Below are 18122 nucleotides of genomic sequence, written 5' to 3'. Positions count from 1 at the left end.
GGAGGAATTGTCTCGTGTAACAAAAAACACAAACTACAGGGCAAACAATTTATTTAAAAAAAAAAAAATGACAAGTTCCAAATCTAAACAAAGTTAAATGTTTAATAGCTGTAGGGTTTTATTCTATGATGGAGACCGACTGAACATTTACTGAGAAGAGGTTGGTGGATGCAAACTACAAACAAAACACACACACACATCTCTGAACATGAGTTACAAACTGACCCCATGTGACTTAAATGTGATGACCTAAACATTTCTATTAGCAGCAATAGTTATTTACACTCAATTAGCCATCATTACATTTACTTTCAACATTTTGGATGCAAATATTTGAATGACAGTGGAAACAAAGATAGTAATTTAAAAAATGTTCTATGTTGCTTCATAGATCCATGTTCAGAGAAGTTTGATATGACAAACTGTCTTTTCAACAATAGTGCATGAAATAAAAACAGCCCACCAAATCTGAGTAGCACTTCACTAACCCTTACAGTTAAATCTAAGGCATTTCTGTGAAGTTTAATTTTCTCCTGGAAATGAAGCCATGTCACCTACTAAGCAATTTGACTAACAGGACCAGATTGAAAAAAATGTAACCAGAACATAAAAAATGTTACCGGATGGAAGAATGAATTACATCTTCATGGTATCCATGTAAAATAGAAGTTGGGTAGATAAGTGGACGAAACCTGCCATTTTTATATTTCTTGGAGTTCCTACTTTTTACAGTCATTTAAACAACAACCAGATTTTGGTTTGAAATAGTTCCCTTTTAATGCAGCAATTGTACTAACAGTTAATGAACCAGACATGAATGTGTCAGTCAGAAAGCAAACAATTCTTATCAAAGACAAAATGAGCCAGAATGTGAAGTCATATTGTGACTCACTTTCACGATGGAAGGGATATCTGGAGTATTGCATTTGTAAGGACCATAAATTAATTGCATAGATCGTCAGACCTTGGGAGTGTTTCCAAACACTGGACGGAGGAGTTGGAAGAAGTGGACACAGTACCAGCTGTGAACAGCCATGAGACCTACTGTTGTTGGTTATTGCCTGTGAACCATGTACACAAACTGAATCTACGTTTCTCTGGCAGGATGAGGTAAGTCGAGGTATTGAGCAGGTATTTCTCTAACATTGTTCCCAAATGCTTGGGGAACAACTCTGTATCTGAAACTAGCATATGTAACTATCAGGAGTAGTGCCAACATTTGTAACACAGACAGAACTGAAATGTCTTTAAAAAACATTGAAGCATCTTTGACATGAACACTGACAACAGAACAAGAGAAGTATGCAAACTTAAAAACAAATCAGTATTTCGAAAAAAGATGAAAACATCTATTTCATACTATGTGAAGCACACAACACACTATCAAAAATAAACACACCACTTCTTTGAAAAATAGGAATACATCTTAAACGTATTAAAACTGAATTAAAACAAAACAAGAAAACCTTTAAATAAGAAATGTAAAAAAACACGAGGGTGAAAAACAGAAATGCAATAAGTAGGTAGAAGTAAGTAAGCAGATGCAAACACAAAACAATGGCCAGTATTAAACTGGCCATAATAAACCTTGATATTGTTTTCTGATGGAAAAACAGAGCCACACTTTAGAAGTTGTTCTCCATGTCCATGTAATAAGAACTTCAAACTCTAATAACAACATCTAATTCTTGCTTCAGAAACATTTTTGGGATGTTGTGGAGAATCAGCTTCCCCTCATACAAAAAACACAGCAATACATACATTGCATTGTTCAGACAATTTGGTATAATATTGTTATTAAAATAACTGAAGCATTACTAGACTGATGATAGCAAATCAAAAGAAAGCCTAAATACATTTAAATCTCTTATTTACAGGCAGCTCTGTGTGAGATGTAAGAAAACTTTGGAGTGGAGCAGCTCATCTTCCTGTGAATAATCTCTGGAATGCTTTAATCTAGCTCTTTAAAATAAGTCTTCCTGTGAAATCATCTCTACATGTTGTCTTTTTTGTTATCTTATGATTGTCTGCAGCTTTATTGAGATTCTTGGAACTATAAATTATTTGAAGTGCCAAAAAGAAGCGAGACCACCTCAGGTAAGGTTTCATACCTGATCAAATTGCTGTTACTTTGAGAGACGTCTAAAGCATGAGCTTCTGCAAATACTTCTCCTTTTAGCCTAGAGAGCCCTGTATTTATACATTTGCATCAGTCAAACTAGGACACATGAAGCAAGAAACACACCAAAACAAAGAGTTATGTACAAAAAGGCAGGTTCAAAGCCTGAAAGCATCAAACTAACAAAGTAAAATCGGCATGTCTTACAAAAAAGTGAAAAAAACATGACTCAAAATAAAACATGCTGTTGAAATGGTGTTTTCCTGGTTTCATTCTAGCTCCCCGGAGTATTATTCGAAAATAATATATAGCTTTCACAAAAACTTTGAAGCATTGACTGTGTGTGTCTGTGTTTGACTCTTTTCTTGACCTATATCAAAATAGATGCATCCTTGTTCTGTTCTTCCATTGCCTGCCATCCTCCAGCCGGGGTTGTTTGAAGTTAAAGAGTTTGTTTTCAAATATGAGTTTGTAGAAAATATATATTTTGTTGTGCTTTCTGTGTAACAGTCCGTGTTCCTCCCGAGTGTCTGGTGCCATACGTTCAGAGTCGTGTGCAGAGTTTCAGCACTTTGGGCCCCTTGAGAGAGCAACTCCGGCTCCAGGAGAAGATCTGACGAACAGTAACATCAAAGTGAAGCGAACATTTATTTTTGGATTAATATATGTTCACATACACGGACACAAAACAAGCAAACAACAACTGATTCAAACCCACCTCTGCCACCTCTTCACTTGTTATGCTGGTAGGTGTAGGCTGCGTGTTCTGTGGCTGTCTCTATGGCAACAGGTGGCAGGACGGCACTTTCCTGAGGCAGGAAACAATGATTAATGTTTGTGATTATTTAACATAACATTTAAACTGTTCTCGTGAGGACAAATATAGGTTGTTACCTCAACTGAGATGTTGGCGGAAGGCACTTGGGTATACTGGGGGATGTAGGTCCCCTGCATAGACGTGTTAGCAGGCATGTACTGCAGGAGAAGAGAGAGGATATGACCATTAGACATGGAAGCTACATTGGGTAACACTTTCAAATGAGGCTGTACTAGACCCGATTTATAAGCAACATTACAACTGTGTTTATCAGCCAAGGTAGCAACGCTTAGCTGAAACTCAAGATAACATTCAATCGGATTTTAACTCATTTGATTTATCTAATTTGCAAATAAAAGTCTTCTTCATTATATGGATTCGGCAGGTCTATAAAAAGCGAATCAGTGAATCCTCAGGAAAAGTTTAGATTATTGCTTTTCTCATAACCTTACTATACACTTATGTATGTGTCTGTTGATTGTGTATATAGGTTTATACATATTTCTATATATGATTGTATTTTGTATTCGGGATTGTTGGGAAACGGTATTTTGATCTCTCTGTCTGTACTCACAAACTGAAAGATTGACAATAAAGTTGACTTGGACTTTCTTGTATAACACAATCATAGACTGGTTAAACTATCTAACAGCTGAACATCAGCTAGCTAAATGATGAAGGTTCTGCTCTGTACTGACGGTGCCGCTGCTGCCCATGGAGAGGTGGCTGAGCTGCTGCGCCAGGGGCCCCATCATGGAGGTGGGCTGGATGGACATGGTGTGGTCCATTCCTGGCGTCAGGACGGCTCCCTATAAAGAAAACAAATACAGCAGGGTAAGCAGTTGCTGTTAAAATAAAGACACCGTTAGTCAGACAGACAGAGTATGAAGGCAGCAGAATATTACAATGCTTCTCCTGCAACAAAAACAGGAAGGAAGGCTTAAAGAAACCTGATACTCACTGTGGGCGGCATGATGTAGGACTGGTGATGTAGCCAGGATGGGTTGTGTACCTGTAGGAACAAGAAAAACATAAATAGTTTCAAGCAAAATAGAAAATAGTCAAGAAAAACCCCATGAATGAAGCAGCACTGTTTTAAAGATTTCAAGCATTTTTGGCAACTCATGTTTTACAGTTTACAGGAATTTGACAGCAGGCCTGGGTTTGATTAAGCCACAGTTTAACATCTTTAAAACATATATTTGATTACCAAACAAAAAACAGACAGCATAGATATTGCCAAATTTCAGAATGTGAAAAAATAGTACAAAAACGTAGTTACAAATACAGATATAACATACATACAAAAATGTGTCTTAGTTACAATTAGATTGTATGCTTCTTTTATGTTCAATAACTCATTTCTGAAAAACTTATGAGTGCATCCCTGTGCACTGTTTATTGAATCAACGTGTCGGTTATTTGACAAAATTGTATGACTGTAAGTCAATTAAGAATGTCTTTTGTTAAGGACAACGTTAGTTACAATATATAGATTTTGTATTAAAGTAAGCAGTCAAGTTGACAAAGAGAACTGTCCCCTTAGGTATATTCAGGAGAAACAAGCAAAGCTTCTAGGCATTGTTTTGGTTTGCCAGATACGAGGATAGTAAGTTATTTTTCACAGAGGGGAAAGAAAAAAGGAATGTTTAGCATCTCAACTAACCAACAGCCCAGCTCTGAGGGTCTGAAAGTACCTGGTAGGTGGACATAGGTGAATGCATGTATGGGGAGAGGGAGGTGGGCCCCATCATCCTGTTGGGGGCGATGCTGTATGGAGAGGAGTAGAATCTGAAGAAAGAGACATAACGTTATTAGTCACCACAACATGGTCGCACTCCCTCTGGGTTTTAAAGGGTTTGTCTTAGTAGAAGTACTGACCCATTCTGTAAGGCTGTGTTGGGGTCATAGGTCAGAGTCATTCCTCCCTGCAGAAAAGGGACAAAGGACTGTGTCACAAGACAAAGTTGCATACTAAAGTGTTTCCACAGAAGACATTAACACTAAGAAATAAACTCACAGTGTCGCCATCTCTCGCCCAGGGCCGGCCGTTCTGCAGATATTTTCCTTGGCTCTGACGCTTCTTCTGGCCTCCGTCAGCAAACTTACACAACAGGGGCTCTGGTGGCACTGGACCAGCGAGAAAATATTATGTTATTTGAAGATAAATATTCAGTACACTAGTAAGAAAATATAATGCTGTATGAAAACATATATTCAGTGCCAGGTAAAAGAATATTACTTGTTGTGTATCATAAATACTATACTCTTTCTTCCTATTATTTCTTAATAATGCTATATTCAAACAAGATGTCATATAAAAGAAACCTCACCTGGAACTCCAGGAGGAGTCTTGATATATTTTCCATTGAAATGTTGGATGATAGCTTCACATTTCTCTGTTGACTCCATCCTATAGAAAAATAATATACACAATTCTTATTTTGTTAACAATAGCAGGTTACAAGATATCGTACTGAGTCAATATATCCAGTTGGAGATTGGCTACCCTCACTGGCCACCAGAGGGCTCACTCACCATGAAAAATATTGAAACTGGATATTTTCTTCACGGCTCATGAGACTATGCCATCATTAATCAATTTGACCAGCTGTCCTAATACATGTAACTCAATAACCAAAGCTTTTAACCTTGCAAAGCCCACTCCTCTGCTGGTTCCGTTGGCGTCACGGAGGATTCGGGTGGAAATGGCCTGGCTGAAGGGCTTCAGCATGCTCTCCAGCTCCTGCTCGTCCATGGACATCGGCAGATTGGAGATGTATAAGTTGGTGGGGTCCTGCTCTTGTTGCTGAATGGAGAAAAAAAGCCACACGGTAATTCATGCACAATGAAATTGAGCTGACAGAGCTTATTTTTCCTGCATGGCAGAAACCCAAATGAATTATGATGTCAGGAGCCCTTCAACAATCAAGGGCCACACATTAGCTGCAGGCTAAAGGCAATTTATATAGCGTTTAGAAAGTGTGTGAGGTGTCTGATATTTAGAAGGGTGGCAAGACAGTTAAAAACTGTCTGAGAACGACAGTCTGGACAGTCTGGAGTTGATATCAATTTAATTTTGGCGTGAGCTGCAAGGATGAGGTCTAAGGAGAAAAGAGAAATTCAGAGATGGTGGAGATAGTATTGGCTGGACTTCAGCTGAACTAATTTCTCTATTTCTGCCTCTACTTTTACTCTTCCAACTTCTTTACTTCTCCCTGCTTATCTCTCACACTCCATCACCCCACGTTATGACCAAAAGGTTATGACAGGCTCATTATGAGAGACTCGCCTCTTTTGTCAGGATCCAGGTAATGTAATATCAAAGCATAATTACATTTCGTATGGCTCTTCATCCATGGATGATTTAAAATGATTATGTGCTCTCGCTTGGTGGAGAATCATAGAAGAGACATTTTGAACAAAGACCATTTGAAATGATCTGAAGAGCATCTAAAGCATTATGCTATCGTCGTCCCCACAAGGCTAACATTGTCATCCTGTTTCCTAGGTCATGGTAATATTGTCACTTGCATTCATGCAGTAATATTCATGGGGTAATCCCGACCTTGAATGCAGGCATGAGTCCGGCACCGTCGGCTTGCATAAATCAGGCATATTATGCAGGTTTTTGAAAACTGACTTGGTAATTATTAATGAACAACATGAAAGAAACTCCTAGAAGTGCTTCAGTTTAGTTTTGTGCATTTGAACTATTTTGTAGGCTTCGTATTTCCTTTCTTTCTAACCCTAACCCTCCTGCTGAAGATTAGATTTGAACAACATCATCTTGTAAGATAAGATCTGTATCACCCTCTAACCATAATGCATATTCATTATCTCAGTGCAGATGTGATTAAACCTGTAAATGCAGTGTGAATTAATTTTCACCCCATGAATAATGCATGCAATAGCTGCGACCTGTGCTGAAGGTGATTTCTCCTTCACCTCCCTCCTCCTCTTCCTCCTCCACAGCAGTGTTACTAAGAGACGAAGCTCGAACCCATGTGAGCAAAGAAGACCTGCTGTGTATTTCAACCGCAAATTAGTCACAATGAGTCAGAGAGAAATCTGACTCAACATAAGCCTCGCTGTAAACCCGGAGAGAGGAGGTGAGTGAAATCAAGTTGTGAGCAAGAAGCCGTATGAGTGTCAGTGATCCAGCTTACAGGGAGATCAGCTTTCCCAGGGTGTTGGTGGTGTGCGTGTGCGTGGCTTGTTTGTGTGTGTCATAATCCGTTTGAGGCAAGGCCGGTGAAGTGCATGTGTGTGTGTGTGTGTGTGTGTGTGTGTGTGTGTGTGTGTGTGTGTGTGTGTGTGTTTGTGGACAGGGCGGCTGGCTGGGCACAGGGCCCTGCTGACTGGGGAGCTGCTCAGACACTGAGTCAGATGCCACCAGGGAGAACACACAGGTCCTTTGTACAGGGGGCAGGGACACACTCCCCCAACACCGTCCCCACTATGAAGCATAACACGTACACATCATGTACACGTGCACACACATACCTGGTTGCATCCATGCACTCTTGTTTGTGCACACTTATTCTACAGTGCATTAATACCCATAAATACACTCATTTAAGCCTACACCCAGTGCACCGCCCAGCAAACACACACACACACAGACATGCTCATACTGAGGCTTAATTGGCTTATATTCCTGAACCGTGGCACAAATAATAACAAAAAACATGGGGAGAGACGACAAGATGGAGAAAGAGCTTGCGACAGCCCTAAAAGAGACTTTTGTAAGCAGCAGATAAGACAGAGGAACAACCGCTCTATACTGGTTAATAATTCAGCAATTCATTTTTTATTTATAATTAACCCTTGAACTTTTGTTTAGTCAATGTAAACATTTGGGAAAGTCTGATTTTCATGTGCTTATACTTTTACTCTGCACACATTATTTGATTAAAGCCAAAACTAAGTCGTAAGGAATTAACTCTAAATATTAACATCTCAAATGGTGTTTTTACCTTGGCCATCTGAGCCTGCACTCCTCCCGCCTTCAGCGCTGTCACTGCCTTCTGAGCTGAGCCCGGACTGTCAAAGTCAACAAAGCCATAGCCTGCAGGGAGCGATACATACAGCAAGACATACACGTTATGACAATGACATGCATACCGCAGGACTCTGTGGACACAGGCGTGTAATGTGAGCTCATGAAGCTCTTATAGTACGATTGAATCTGAAAAGACAGCCAGTTAGGTTTGGAATGTGCTTCTTCACAGATAACGTTTTACAACACATAATACACACCTGTAAGGTATGTATAGTTGTGAAGCTTAACAAAGTACACCTTTGGCAACAAAATAAAGACTTTAAATAGCTTTATTAAGAAGAAAGAAGTAGCAATGTGGTGTACCTGCAGAAGAGATGGAAACTATTTAGTGTTGCGCTGATGTAATTTCACCTTTTTGTGTTGTAGTGAAATTAGAACGTGATAATATAGGGTGGTATGAACTTATTTACTGACTATATTAAAGTAATAATCCAAAAATTACAAAATGGAAAAATGCCTGCTGAGGCTTATCCTAATTGAACAATAGGAACTGATAGGAAGTCAAACATAAATAAGTTACACAAAGGGAGAACGTTTTTTAAGAGGGAGAGGAATTTACAAATGCCCTTTGGCTTAACTGACTGTCATAACAAAAGTAATGTAAATGAAACTTTGTCAGGCATTTTTCCTTTAAAATGGTTGCAGTCAAACCAATTGTGAAAACCTCAGACAGTTGTCAAAACAAATGCTACAGAACCTCTGATTCCTTTCCAAGCCTTTGTGTCTTCCTGTGACTTGGGGAGTGTTGGTATTTCTCTGTCTGAAGCTACATGATTGTAATTTTAGTCTTTATATAACAATTTACTTGTACCACTTCTTTTACCACAATTGATTTTAACCTGCTGAGGCCTTTACTCTGACCTTTGCACTTGTTGGTAGTCTTGTCCAAGATGGCCTTGGTGGACACGATTTTTCCATACCTGAAAAAGAGTAAGGTTCACACTCAATGACTGGACTAGCACTGTTTGCTGAAAATAAAGCCTTGTTTACATTCAATATTAGCATTGCAACATAACGTGGTTTCTCTCTAAACTCAACACACCTTATGGGGATTGGAAACCATGATGACTGAATTATAAATAATTCACCTGACAGATTCAATGCAGTGACACTGAATACAATTTTACCATCTTATAATAAATAATGTGCATAGGGAAATCTTTAGAGAGGAGGTGGGACATAAATTAAATGAAATAAGAATAATGTCACGTGGGTTTCTGCATGCTAGAAAACTATAGATTTCCCATATTTTATTTATTCCAGGTCTCACAAAGATGTCAATAGGGATCGTAACTCAAGGGGAATCCAACATGACGTGAACATATAGTAAAAATAAATCCCTCTGCTGCACTTTCAGATTGCTTCATAATTGTACTATCAATACAAAAATCCTGCATTATCCATCCAGCTGGCCAGCTAAGGACACTGCAGATGCATAGGATAGTCCCTGGCTTAGGCAAATGCTTGTGTGCGGCAGAGTGTCTATTGGTTCCCATCTCTCCAGGCATGTGCATGCAGTGTAATCTGATATGCCTCTCCTTGGCTGTCCTGTCCAATGCTGGCTTCCAGCCATACTCTCATTCTACTAACCAGCCTCTCTCAGCAGCGCTCTGCCCTCCACTGGGTCTTAGTGCCTCTCACAAAGCAATCCAGCTTTCATTCACTGACACTGCACCACTGCCACATATAATCCAGGCCAAAAGAGTCAATTTTTAAATATACTCGATTAGTAGGGATTATGCAATGACCTGCTAAAATGTTATTCTGACAGTTAATCTCTGGGATTACTAAAAATTGGATATTAAATTGTTCTAAATGATTGATAGTTTAGAGATTTTCATCGAAGTTTGACTTTCTCTTCCTGCTTGGTATGTCAATCCACTGAAGCATGTTTATACGCAGTGGCTTTAAATAACCTCAAACGTTCTGTTTATCTTCATTCTTGGGTCTTATCTGTGTTCATCCCCTTCATAAAACCTCTTCGATATGTTCTCCATTTTTTCTTTTTCCATAGACATTTTATCATGTCACTATTTCATGGAACATTTCTGATTTCAAGCCATAAAATGCCGCTAAATTGTCTTAGAATAGTTTCAGATGCATCATTACTGGGCGCACAGCAATAACACCAGTCCAAGATTTCACATTATTTCTAGCATTCAAGCCGTCAGTTCTACTCACTCTACTCTCCTGCTTACGAAGTTGAGATAGCCGTTTAATGAATTGCGCTCAGAGGTCTTTGACTTTGTGATGCAGAACGCAGAGAGGGGCTTGAGACTCAGCCATGTGTGAGGGAGCATACTCCAGCCCCATGTCCATCCATGGTCAACCACTAGATACAGACTAGGGCGGCAGCGAGGCACCCAGAGAAACTACTGCAGGGGCCGGAGATGGAGAACCAACCCCCATCCCGTCCTCTCATCCCTCGCTCCCAACACAGTACATCTCAGAGCGAGCATACAACAACTCTGAGTGTGGGGGAGGGGAGCTTTGGGTGTGTTGTGTTCTGAAACCATGCACACATTTGCTGTTCTAACTTGAGTTAACTAAGTCAAATTGTCTCCATGACTTGTATTCCCTACTGCTTTACATCCTCATTGAAAAGCATTTCCCAAATTAACTATTATTGGATACAGTATCCTCTCTCAGTCTAGTTTAACTGAGAGTTACATTGGCTCTAATGTGTTCTGATAAAAGGCTAATTTCATGCAGTGATTTTATCTGCTCTGTAAAAGCAGAAATTTGAGAACTACCCCCACAGAACACCACCTGACACACAAACCCTGAACTCCATCCACTCCTCCCCCTCTGATTCTCTCCATCCACCCCCTTCAGCCCCCCTTTCTGCTGTTGCCCTTGTTTGTCTTTCCCTTTCCCCTGGGCTCGCCGTTTCCTGTAGGGTTGGGCAGCCTCATGTGAGCCATATCTTCCAGACAGCTGTAAAATAGCAGGCCTCTCCCTCCCTCTCTCCCTTATTCAATCCCCCCATTTTCCCTCCTTTTCTCTCACTCTGCTCTTCTGGTCCTCATCACCAGGCTCCAGAATTCAATTACGTGAGCCCAGACCATTCATCTCAGCCCTACTTGTTGTGATGTCCTTCCACTGAAAGCCTTACAAACATATCAGATGGATTGGATGATGCCGTTGTTTGATGTGTGACTACATGCTGCCCACAACAGAGTTTTCAAAGACTCACAATCACACTGATGAGCAACATGAGTGGGTTATTTATAGTGCAAAAATATGACAATGAATGAGTAGAGCATAGTATTATTCACATCATACTGTTTGATGCTAATCTACAAGACTTAAACAAAGAGGAGAAATAACTTATGTGGGAGCAAGAGGAGACATACAGAAAGGATTAGCGTGAGAGAGGGAGACTAAACATTCTGTACCTAGTTGTTGGAAAGTCTGTGCTTAGCTGTGCCAAAGTGAAAGGTCTACGTTTGCTGCCAAAATGATTGTTGGTTTTTCCACAGGGCCACTAGATGATGGGCTTTAAAACACGCGGATGAAAATGTGGCCCTCTTAGTCGCTCCAGAAATACCTGCTAAGGCTTAGGCAGGTAAGGAGGAAATGCAATCCTTGACGCATTCAGCCGGTCAGCCATCTAACCATGCACCCTGAACTCTGTTCGATCTTAATTTAGTCTGCAGCTATAACCTGGTTAATGTTAGCAGCCAGTATATAGAGAGAGAATTATTGGATGTGCATGTGAAGTTGGAGCAATTGGTATTTGGGTGACTTACGGCTGGCAGAGTTTGACTAGATCCTGGTCGGTGGTTCCTGGGTGGAGTCCGCGGATGTACAGGTTGGTTTTGCTCAGCTGCTCTCCCCCACTGCTGCAGCTGCTGCCATTGCTGATGGAGGTGGTGTTGCTATTGTTGTTGTGGTTGGGGCTTGGAGGAGCCATGTGATGGTTGGAAGGGGACACATACGTCTGCTGGAGAACAAACACAGGGCATAGTAAGATTTGGTATCGTTCAAATAACACAAAGCAGATGTTAATTTAGTCACATGGAATTGAATGTATACGCCGATGCAGTATCTTTCTGGATGTGGAACAAGAAAAATCATTGAAAGGTCAAACATACAAAATATCTTTGCAAGTAGGTGTGATGATTTGTAGACAATCAATCAATACATTTCCTTTGTACCATGTATTCATAAGGTACAATTCCAGTAAAATGTTATCCCAAAAGTTCATTCAATTTTTGTATTTAAAAGAGTTGAAATGTATTAATGGACTACAGGCTCTTAGCGTGCCCTGTTTTGAGATGGAAATCATATAAATCAGCCACTACAAGGTTATACAGATACTTCAAGCATTTACTGGTAAAATTAACTGAACTCCTACAAGCAGCGACATGTAAACTGTAATACTGTTTAAAATAATGTAGCATACATGGGAACTATGCTTTGGCTGTCTAGTGAAGGCAACTGATCCCATGTTACATGAAAGCATGTAACATCAAATCTGGTTGGAATTAAAGTTGCTGCGCTCCACACTGCTACAAGAGAGGCTTTCATGTTGTTGGATGAAGCTGGACTTTTTTTCATTGGGAGCTTTTGAAACAGTTCCAATCCAAACTGTTCACAGGGAGAACTGTGGATTATCAACCGTAACCAGGAAATTGTTTCCGGACAGAAACTTTTATATTGGCTTTTTTAGATTATGTTTTTCAGTGCTTTGAACAGCAACAAAACTAACTCAATTTAACAGTATTGTCTGTATTGTTGGGGCGGCAAAACTCAGTGTGGCTACATACTAGTAAATGCTTTTTGAATGACTTGAATGAACTGGGACATATGAAGTATTTTGAAGGTCACATATATTTATCCCAGTCTGCCTACTGTATACATCCACAATGTTATTTGTGTGCCTGCTGTTCTCAATAATCACATTTAAAAATCTTTGAATACTACAAAACATGGAATAAAGTAAAACTGGATGTCAAATGTCAGCTAAGTTTGGCTTTGGTGTTGCTTTCCTGCCAGTGCTGGTGGATGAGGAACTGTTTGATTAGTAAGGGTCAGCAGGCTCTGCCCCAGGGAACAATGGGATGGCTTGTTGGACACCACAAGGTCAGCACTGGACCACCAGCTTATTAACAGAGAGGGAGCTGTCAAAAGACTGCTAGAATCGAGCTAATGATCAACTCTCCAGTACATCTGTTCTACCCAGCTAGCACATGTTGTATTTGGGAAACACTATACAAACTATAAAGTAACAACACATTTCAAGAAACTAACAATTGAAAGTACATGAATTTATTTTTCAAACTCACTATGGTTGCAGTATAATTCCTACATTGTTGGAACATTAAAATCAATTCTGATAATCTTCAATTAAAATCTGGTATGAATGTTATAACTGAAAATAACATTAAAATATAAATAGGACATCAACATTTAAGGAAGAGGCAGTAAACAGCCGAACATCTCTGGGCTGGAAGTAAAGAAAATCAACCAATCATGAGTATGCCAACATACCACAACAAATCAACTAACAGAGCTGTTGCTATTCGCGTTTGTATCGGTTACATATCAAGTCAGTCAACATCAGAGGTCATCAATACAAAAATTCTACAACAACGCTTACTAGATATCAAGGAAAGGGCATGAAGCTGCATTAAATTAAAAGTAATCAGGTTTGTAAGCACTTCATTTTTCGATGTGTTATATATAAACTCACTAACAAGGTGTTCACGAGCTGTGACATACTGTACTTGTGCAGAAGAAACATTTTGAACATTTAGCGTTAGCTAGCTAGCTGGATGTCATGCAATGGAAGGTAGCTGCTGTTTTTAAAACGAACGTAATACGAATAATTACATGGAATTTCTCAAACTTTGTCCCACATAAACTTAAACGTTAAGCCCTTACATACGTGTAATACATGCCGCTTAAATAATGAGACCTCATCTTATAGTTTAAGGAAACTACTTCTTAAGACATTAAAACTGTGTTTCCGGTTAGCGAAACTTTCTGATAAAATAAAGAGTCAAATACACTGCGTTCACTCTACATGAATATGAACATTAAACCGTGATCTAAAGCCAGCTGATGATCTACAGGCAATATAACTAGCAACATTTACATTTTATGCAATATTTCCGAATACAATGTGTACTCTGATATCTCGTATTACTTATGAGTTTCATATGTGTAAAATAACTAACTAACATTATAGCAACAACAATAACTCTTGCTGCTTTATTTGATCCACATTACCTGATTGGCTTCCTGATGTTTTCCAAAGTGTCTAGGAATCAGCCTTCAGAACTTACTCCCTGTCTTTTTAGTCAAGCTTAGAAAATCACAGTGACTCACAGAGCCCATTCATCTCAGCCCTCTTCTCTAATCTCCTTCTCTTCTAAGCATCAATAGCACACTGTTTGCTTTTCCACAATCACAGCCTCTTCCTGTGCTTTCCCTTGCCTTCACTGTAGGTGGCCCGCACACACTATCAGGAGGGATGCACCTGCAGAGGCCTGGTGAGATAGGATCTGACGGGAGACCGAGTCCGGGCCCTTGCCGGGCCACTGAGGCCTGTCTAATTAGGATCTGAGCTTGTTAGCGGAAAACACTAATCCCTCTCATGTGCTCTAGTCAGAAGGTAGTGTCTCATTAACATCGCTCTGCTAGGCTCCTTTTGAGGAAAAGATGGCAGTGATTCAGATCCACACCTACTCCCCATCTGCCCCAAAACCCAGCTCCAGGTGTTTCGCCATCCATGTAAGGTAATGCCAAATGCAGGAAAATGTGCATTCAGAACAAAAAAGAGAAAGTCGTTAAGTGTCTTAAATGTTCATGATAGGAGATAACTTTGTTTTAGTTTTTAAGGTTGCAATTCCATTCAGTTTGTCTGCCCATAATCTGACCTCATCTGTCTGATTTCCTTCCTACTTTTTAATTGTCATTCCACAGCCACACACACTTTTCTTTACACTGTTCTTGACATGCACCACAGTGTCATCTCTGAACATTCCTTACATTCCTCTGAAATTGCCAAATGTTTATGTTTCTCTCCTTAAAGTGAACGGACATGTTTTTGATTTAAGATTATGGATCAAGCTCTCATCGTTAAATTGAAGTATACATTCCTGAAGTCACAGCTCTCTGGGAACTGATAAATACAGGAAATCTTCCTGTACACATACAACATGTGCACATGTACAATTAACAAATGACATGATAAATGGATAGAAAATTAGATGCATTACTTCTATGTATAATAACAAATGATTCCTATTCTGAACAATTTATGCTTAGTTAACTCAAGCAAATGTAGTACTTACTGTACAGAGAAACTAGACATATATATTTATATATATATATATATGTAGAAAGAGTCCTCACATCCCAATTAATATCAGAGACTATGGAGTATAGTTGCAGTAAGATGAATTGGCTCTTTGTATTATTATTACAGTTGTGAAAGAAGCGTAACTACAGTAAATGGCCAACAGCGTGATGCAGAGAGAGGCAGTGTGCTCACAGCAGCAGCTGTAGACTGATGAGGTGATTACAGTTGGGGGGGCAGAGGTGATGCCTGTAGGGAGCGCAGGTGACTCAAATACTTTTTCATCCAGGAGGGAACATTGAGTGCCATGTGAGGCAGGGTGTATGCATTTAACTGTTAAGCTATAGCTTAGATACTAGTCTGGTTGTCTGACGCATGAAAAAGAAAACATCTCTCTGGCAACACAAATATTTTATGCAACTGATAAGGAAAATAAAGCAATTAAAAGATCTAACAAAATGTTCTTAAAGGTCACATATAGTTCCCATCTAATTATCTTTATCTCTACGAAAATAATAAAATCAATTAAAAAATAAATATTAATGTAATACTAGCAATTAGTTAAAATCGGTTAAGTTTGCACAAATTAACAGTCAAAGTCATAATCTCCATATTTAGAAAACAGTAATCATGCTATGCAAGAATATTTTCACAAATACATTAAATATTTAATCTTGAATGATAAATATACAAAAGATGAAGTCCTACCTGCTTTGATAGAGAAACTTTAAAAGGCACTGTGGAAAAGATCATAGTGTAACAGAATACAAAATCTTTATATTATATCCCTGCAGCTGCAAGAAAAAACGTACAATGTGGAATAAACCAAATCAGAAAATTAATGAAAATCCTTGGCGTCCTGTGGCTAAAAGGTAAGAACTCTCCTTGCACTCCTTCTCCAGTCTCAGTCCAGTTTTATTAAAAACAACAGAAAAGTCTCTACAGACGACTAAAAAAGTATTTTTCAACAGGTATCCAACACCCTGAAGACAGCAGAGATTCGTCAGTTCGGAGGAATGTTCAGGCTTTGTTCCGTGTGAACTGAACCACTGACAGACAAGAAATCAAGGTATGTGAAACACACCGGGGAGAAAGGAGAAGGACGCGGGGAGTTAATCGAAAGCAGAGGAAAGGGGGGGGGGGATGTCTTAATCCTTTTCTTTTTCTCCGCCCTTTTTCTCGTAGTAAAAGACACAGACCAGGAGTTAGCACTTGACGTTGGCTTTACAAGTCTTTCCTCTGTGTGACTTTGGCGCTCTAACAATGCAAAATGTGTAGTAAAAAAAAACATGTGTGGATGTCTTCTTTCAAGGAAAAGGTTTGAGTTTGCAGAGCGCCTCTTGAAATGAGCACATTGTCTGAATCCAGGATTCCAGGAATTCCAGGTCATTAATCTGAGCAATATGAATTCCTGCCAGCCGCAAGGCAGGGAAGGGAATAACACAGGGAAGGAGGGAGGTATTTGATTTCAGTATTGTTCTTGTGTTTTTCAAGAAATGTTGAGTCAGGCGTCGACATACTTCTCTTCAAACACATTTTGGCATGAAACCTTAGTAGTTTAACTATTTATTTAAGAATCACAAATCAAAATGATCCAAATCCTATACATGACTAATACGTTTACACTGTTTGTGCACACAGTCTTCTGTGATCTTGTAAAACCTTTATCCTAGAATTAAAAAAAATCTATATAGTCTACACTACAGGAAAGGTGGTTGAACAATGTCACCCCATGAATTATTCATAGGGGAAGACAATCTGATCAATATAAGACCTTAGATATTGATCCAGCTCTGTTGACAATGCTCTATAACTGATCTGCACATCCCATACAGCCACATATGTTACATTAGTCTTATTACATGGGCTCTGTAACTTTCCTCTTTTCCATAGTGCCATGCAAAACCCACTCAGTCATCATTAGAAGGACCGAAGGGGTGGGGCATATGGGTACGCGTAAAAGAGGAAAAAAAGACTTCGCTAACTTCTGGGTAATTCAATGAAACATGACCTAAACATTACACAGTTGATTCAACCCCCACGAATTCACATTAAAGTCGAATATAGTAAGCGTTTATTAGCTTATTCGCAGCCAAACGAGCATCTACAGCGCATTTATAAGCGGTTCTCTGCGTGCAGGCTAGATGTAGGAAGGGAAGAGCGAGCCTTTCGGGAAAAAAACGAAAGGAAACTGTTGTAGTAATCTACAGGCAACAATGTAACGGGACCCGTGTTAGTTTGTACAATGTGGCAACAAAATAAAAAAACCTCAGAGCAACAGCAATTAAGAGAGTTTAAACGTCGCCTGTGATCCACTTTCAAGGACACTGCAGCTTAAACAGCCGAGCAGCTTTTAACTGAAAGGCTCGAACAGCACCGCATCGAGAAAGGACTGACTGTTAATGAAAAGGAGAGGGTAAAAGTAGGCTGCGTGTTCTTATTTACCTTCTTGATGATTTTGCCGGTGTAGCCGTTGTACGGGTTGAATCCTGTCCTTGGCGGCACAGAGAGCAGCATTTTTACGCGGCGCTGTGTCCGGAGGAGCGGAGAGCCGAGCAGTCAGCTGACGTCAGCCGGGGATATTCAGCCGGGAACAGCGGTGGGGATTGGAGTCGCTCTTCCCAGCACTTTGATGTGCTCTACACACTCTACACTGGTTATATGATATTGTGTGTCATATCTCACTTTATCTCAGGGTTTTATGCCTGCAAGCCTCCTGTCCAACATATTGAGGGTCATAAATAAATAAAAGCTAGAATGATAAAATCCCACTGTACAAGTAATCCAAGTCACTCTGGATAATTTAGAATCT

The 18122-nt window shown here is 39.7% G+C and overlaps 1 protein-coding gene across 5 annotated transcripts; it reads right to left on the bottom strand.

Moving 5' to 3' along the window:
* Positions 1 to 34: 34 nt before the first annotated feature.
* On the bottom strand, positions 35 to 17930 carry LOC104956888 (RNA-binding motif, single-stranded-interacting protein 2-like). Of its 5 annotated transcripts, none has more exons than XM_010784453.1 (14): positions 17756 to 17930; positions 11754 to 11944; positions 8863 to 8921; positions 7916 to 8007; positions 5588 to 5745; positions 5270 to 5349; positions 4957 to 5066; positions 4818 to 4864; positions 4634 to 4727; positions 3898 to 3948; positions 3635 to 3745; positions 3014 to 3094; positions 2838 to 2928; positions 35 to 2732 (listed from the first exon to the last, which is right to left on the bottom strand). In XM_010784453.1, the coding sequence occupies exons 1-13, from the start codon at positions 17825 to 17827 to the stop codon at positions 2851 to 2853; spliced, it is 1224 nt and encodes a 407-aa protein (XP_010782755.1). In that variant the 5' UTR covers positions 17828 to 17930; the 3' UTR covers positions 35 to 2732; positions 2838 to 2850. The 5 variants fall into 5 exon arrangements, with proteins under 5 accessions (XP_010782755.1, XP_010782754.1, XP_010782756.1 ...); XM_010784452.1 differs by having other exon boundaries at positions 11754 to 11947; positions 17756 to 17929; XM_010784454.1 differs by lacking the exon at positions 17756 to 17930 and adding an exon at positions 16019 to 16109 and having other exon boundaries at positions 11754 to 11947.
* Between the last annotated feature and the right edge of the window lie 192 nt (positions 17931 to 18122).

Source organism: Notothenia coriiceps, unplaced genomic scaffold, assembly GCF_000735185.1.
Source record: "Notothenia coriiceps isolate Sejong01 unplaced genomic scaffold, NC01 NC01_scaffold00026421, whole genome shotgun sequence".
Taxonomy (NCBI): Eukaryota; Metazoa; Chordata; class Actinopteri; order Perciformes; family Nototheniidae; genus Notothenia; species Notothenia coriiceps.
The sequence above is the reverse complement of the archived record's forward strand: the minus strand, read 5'-3'. Positions and strand labels throughout refer to the sequence as shown.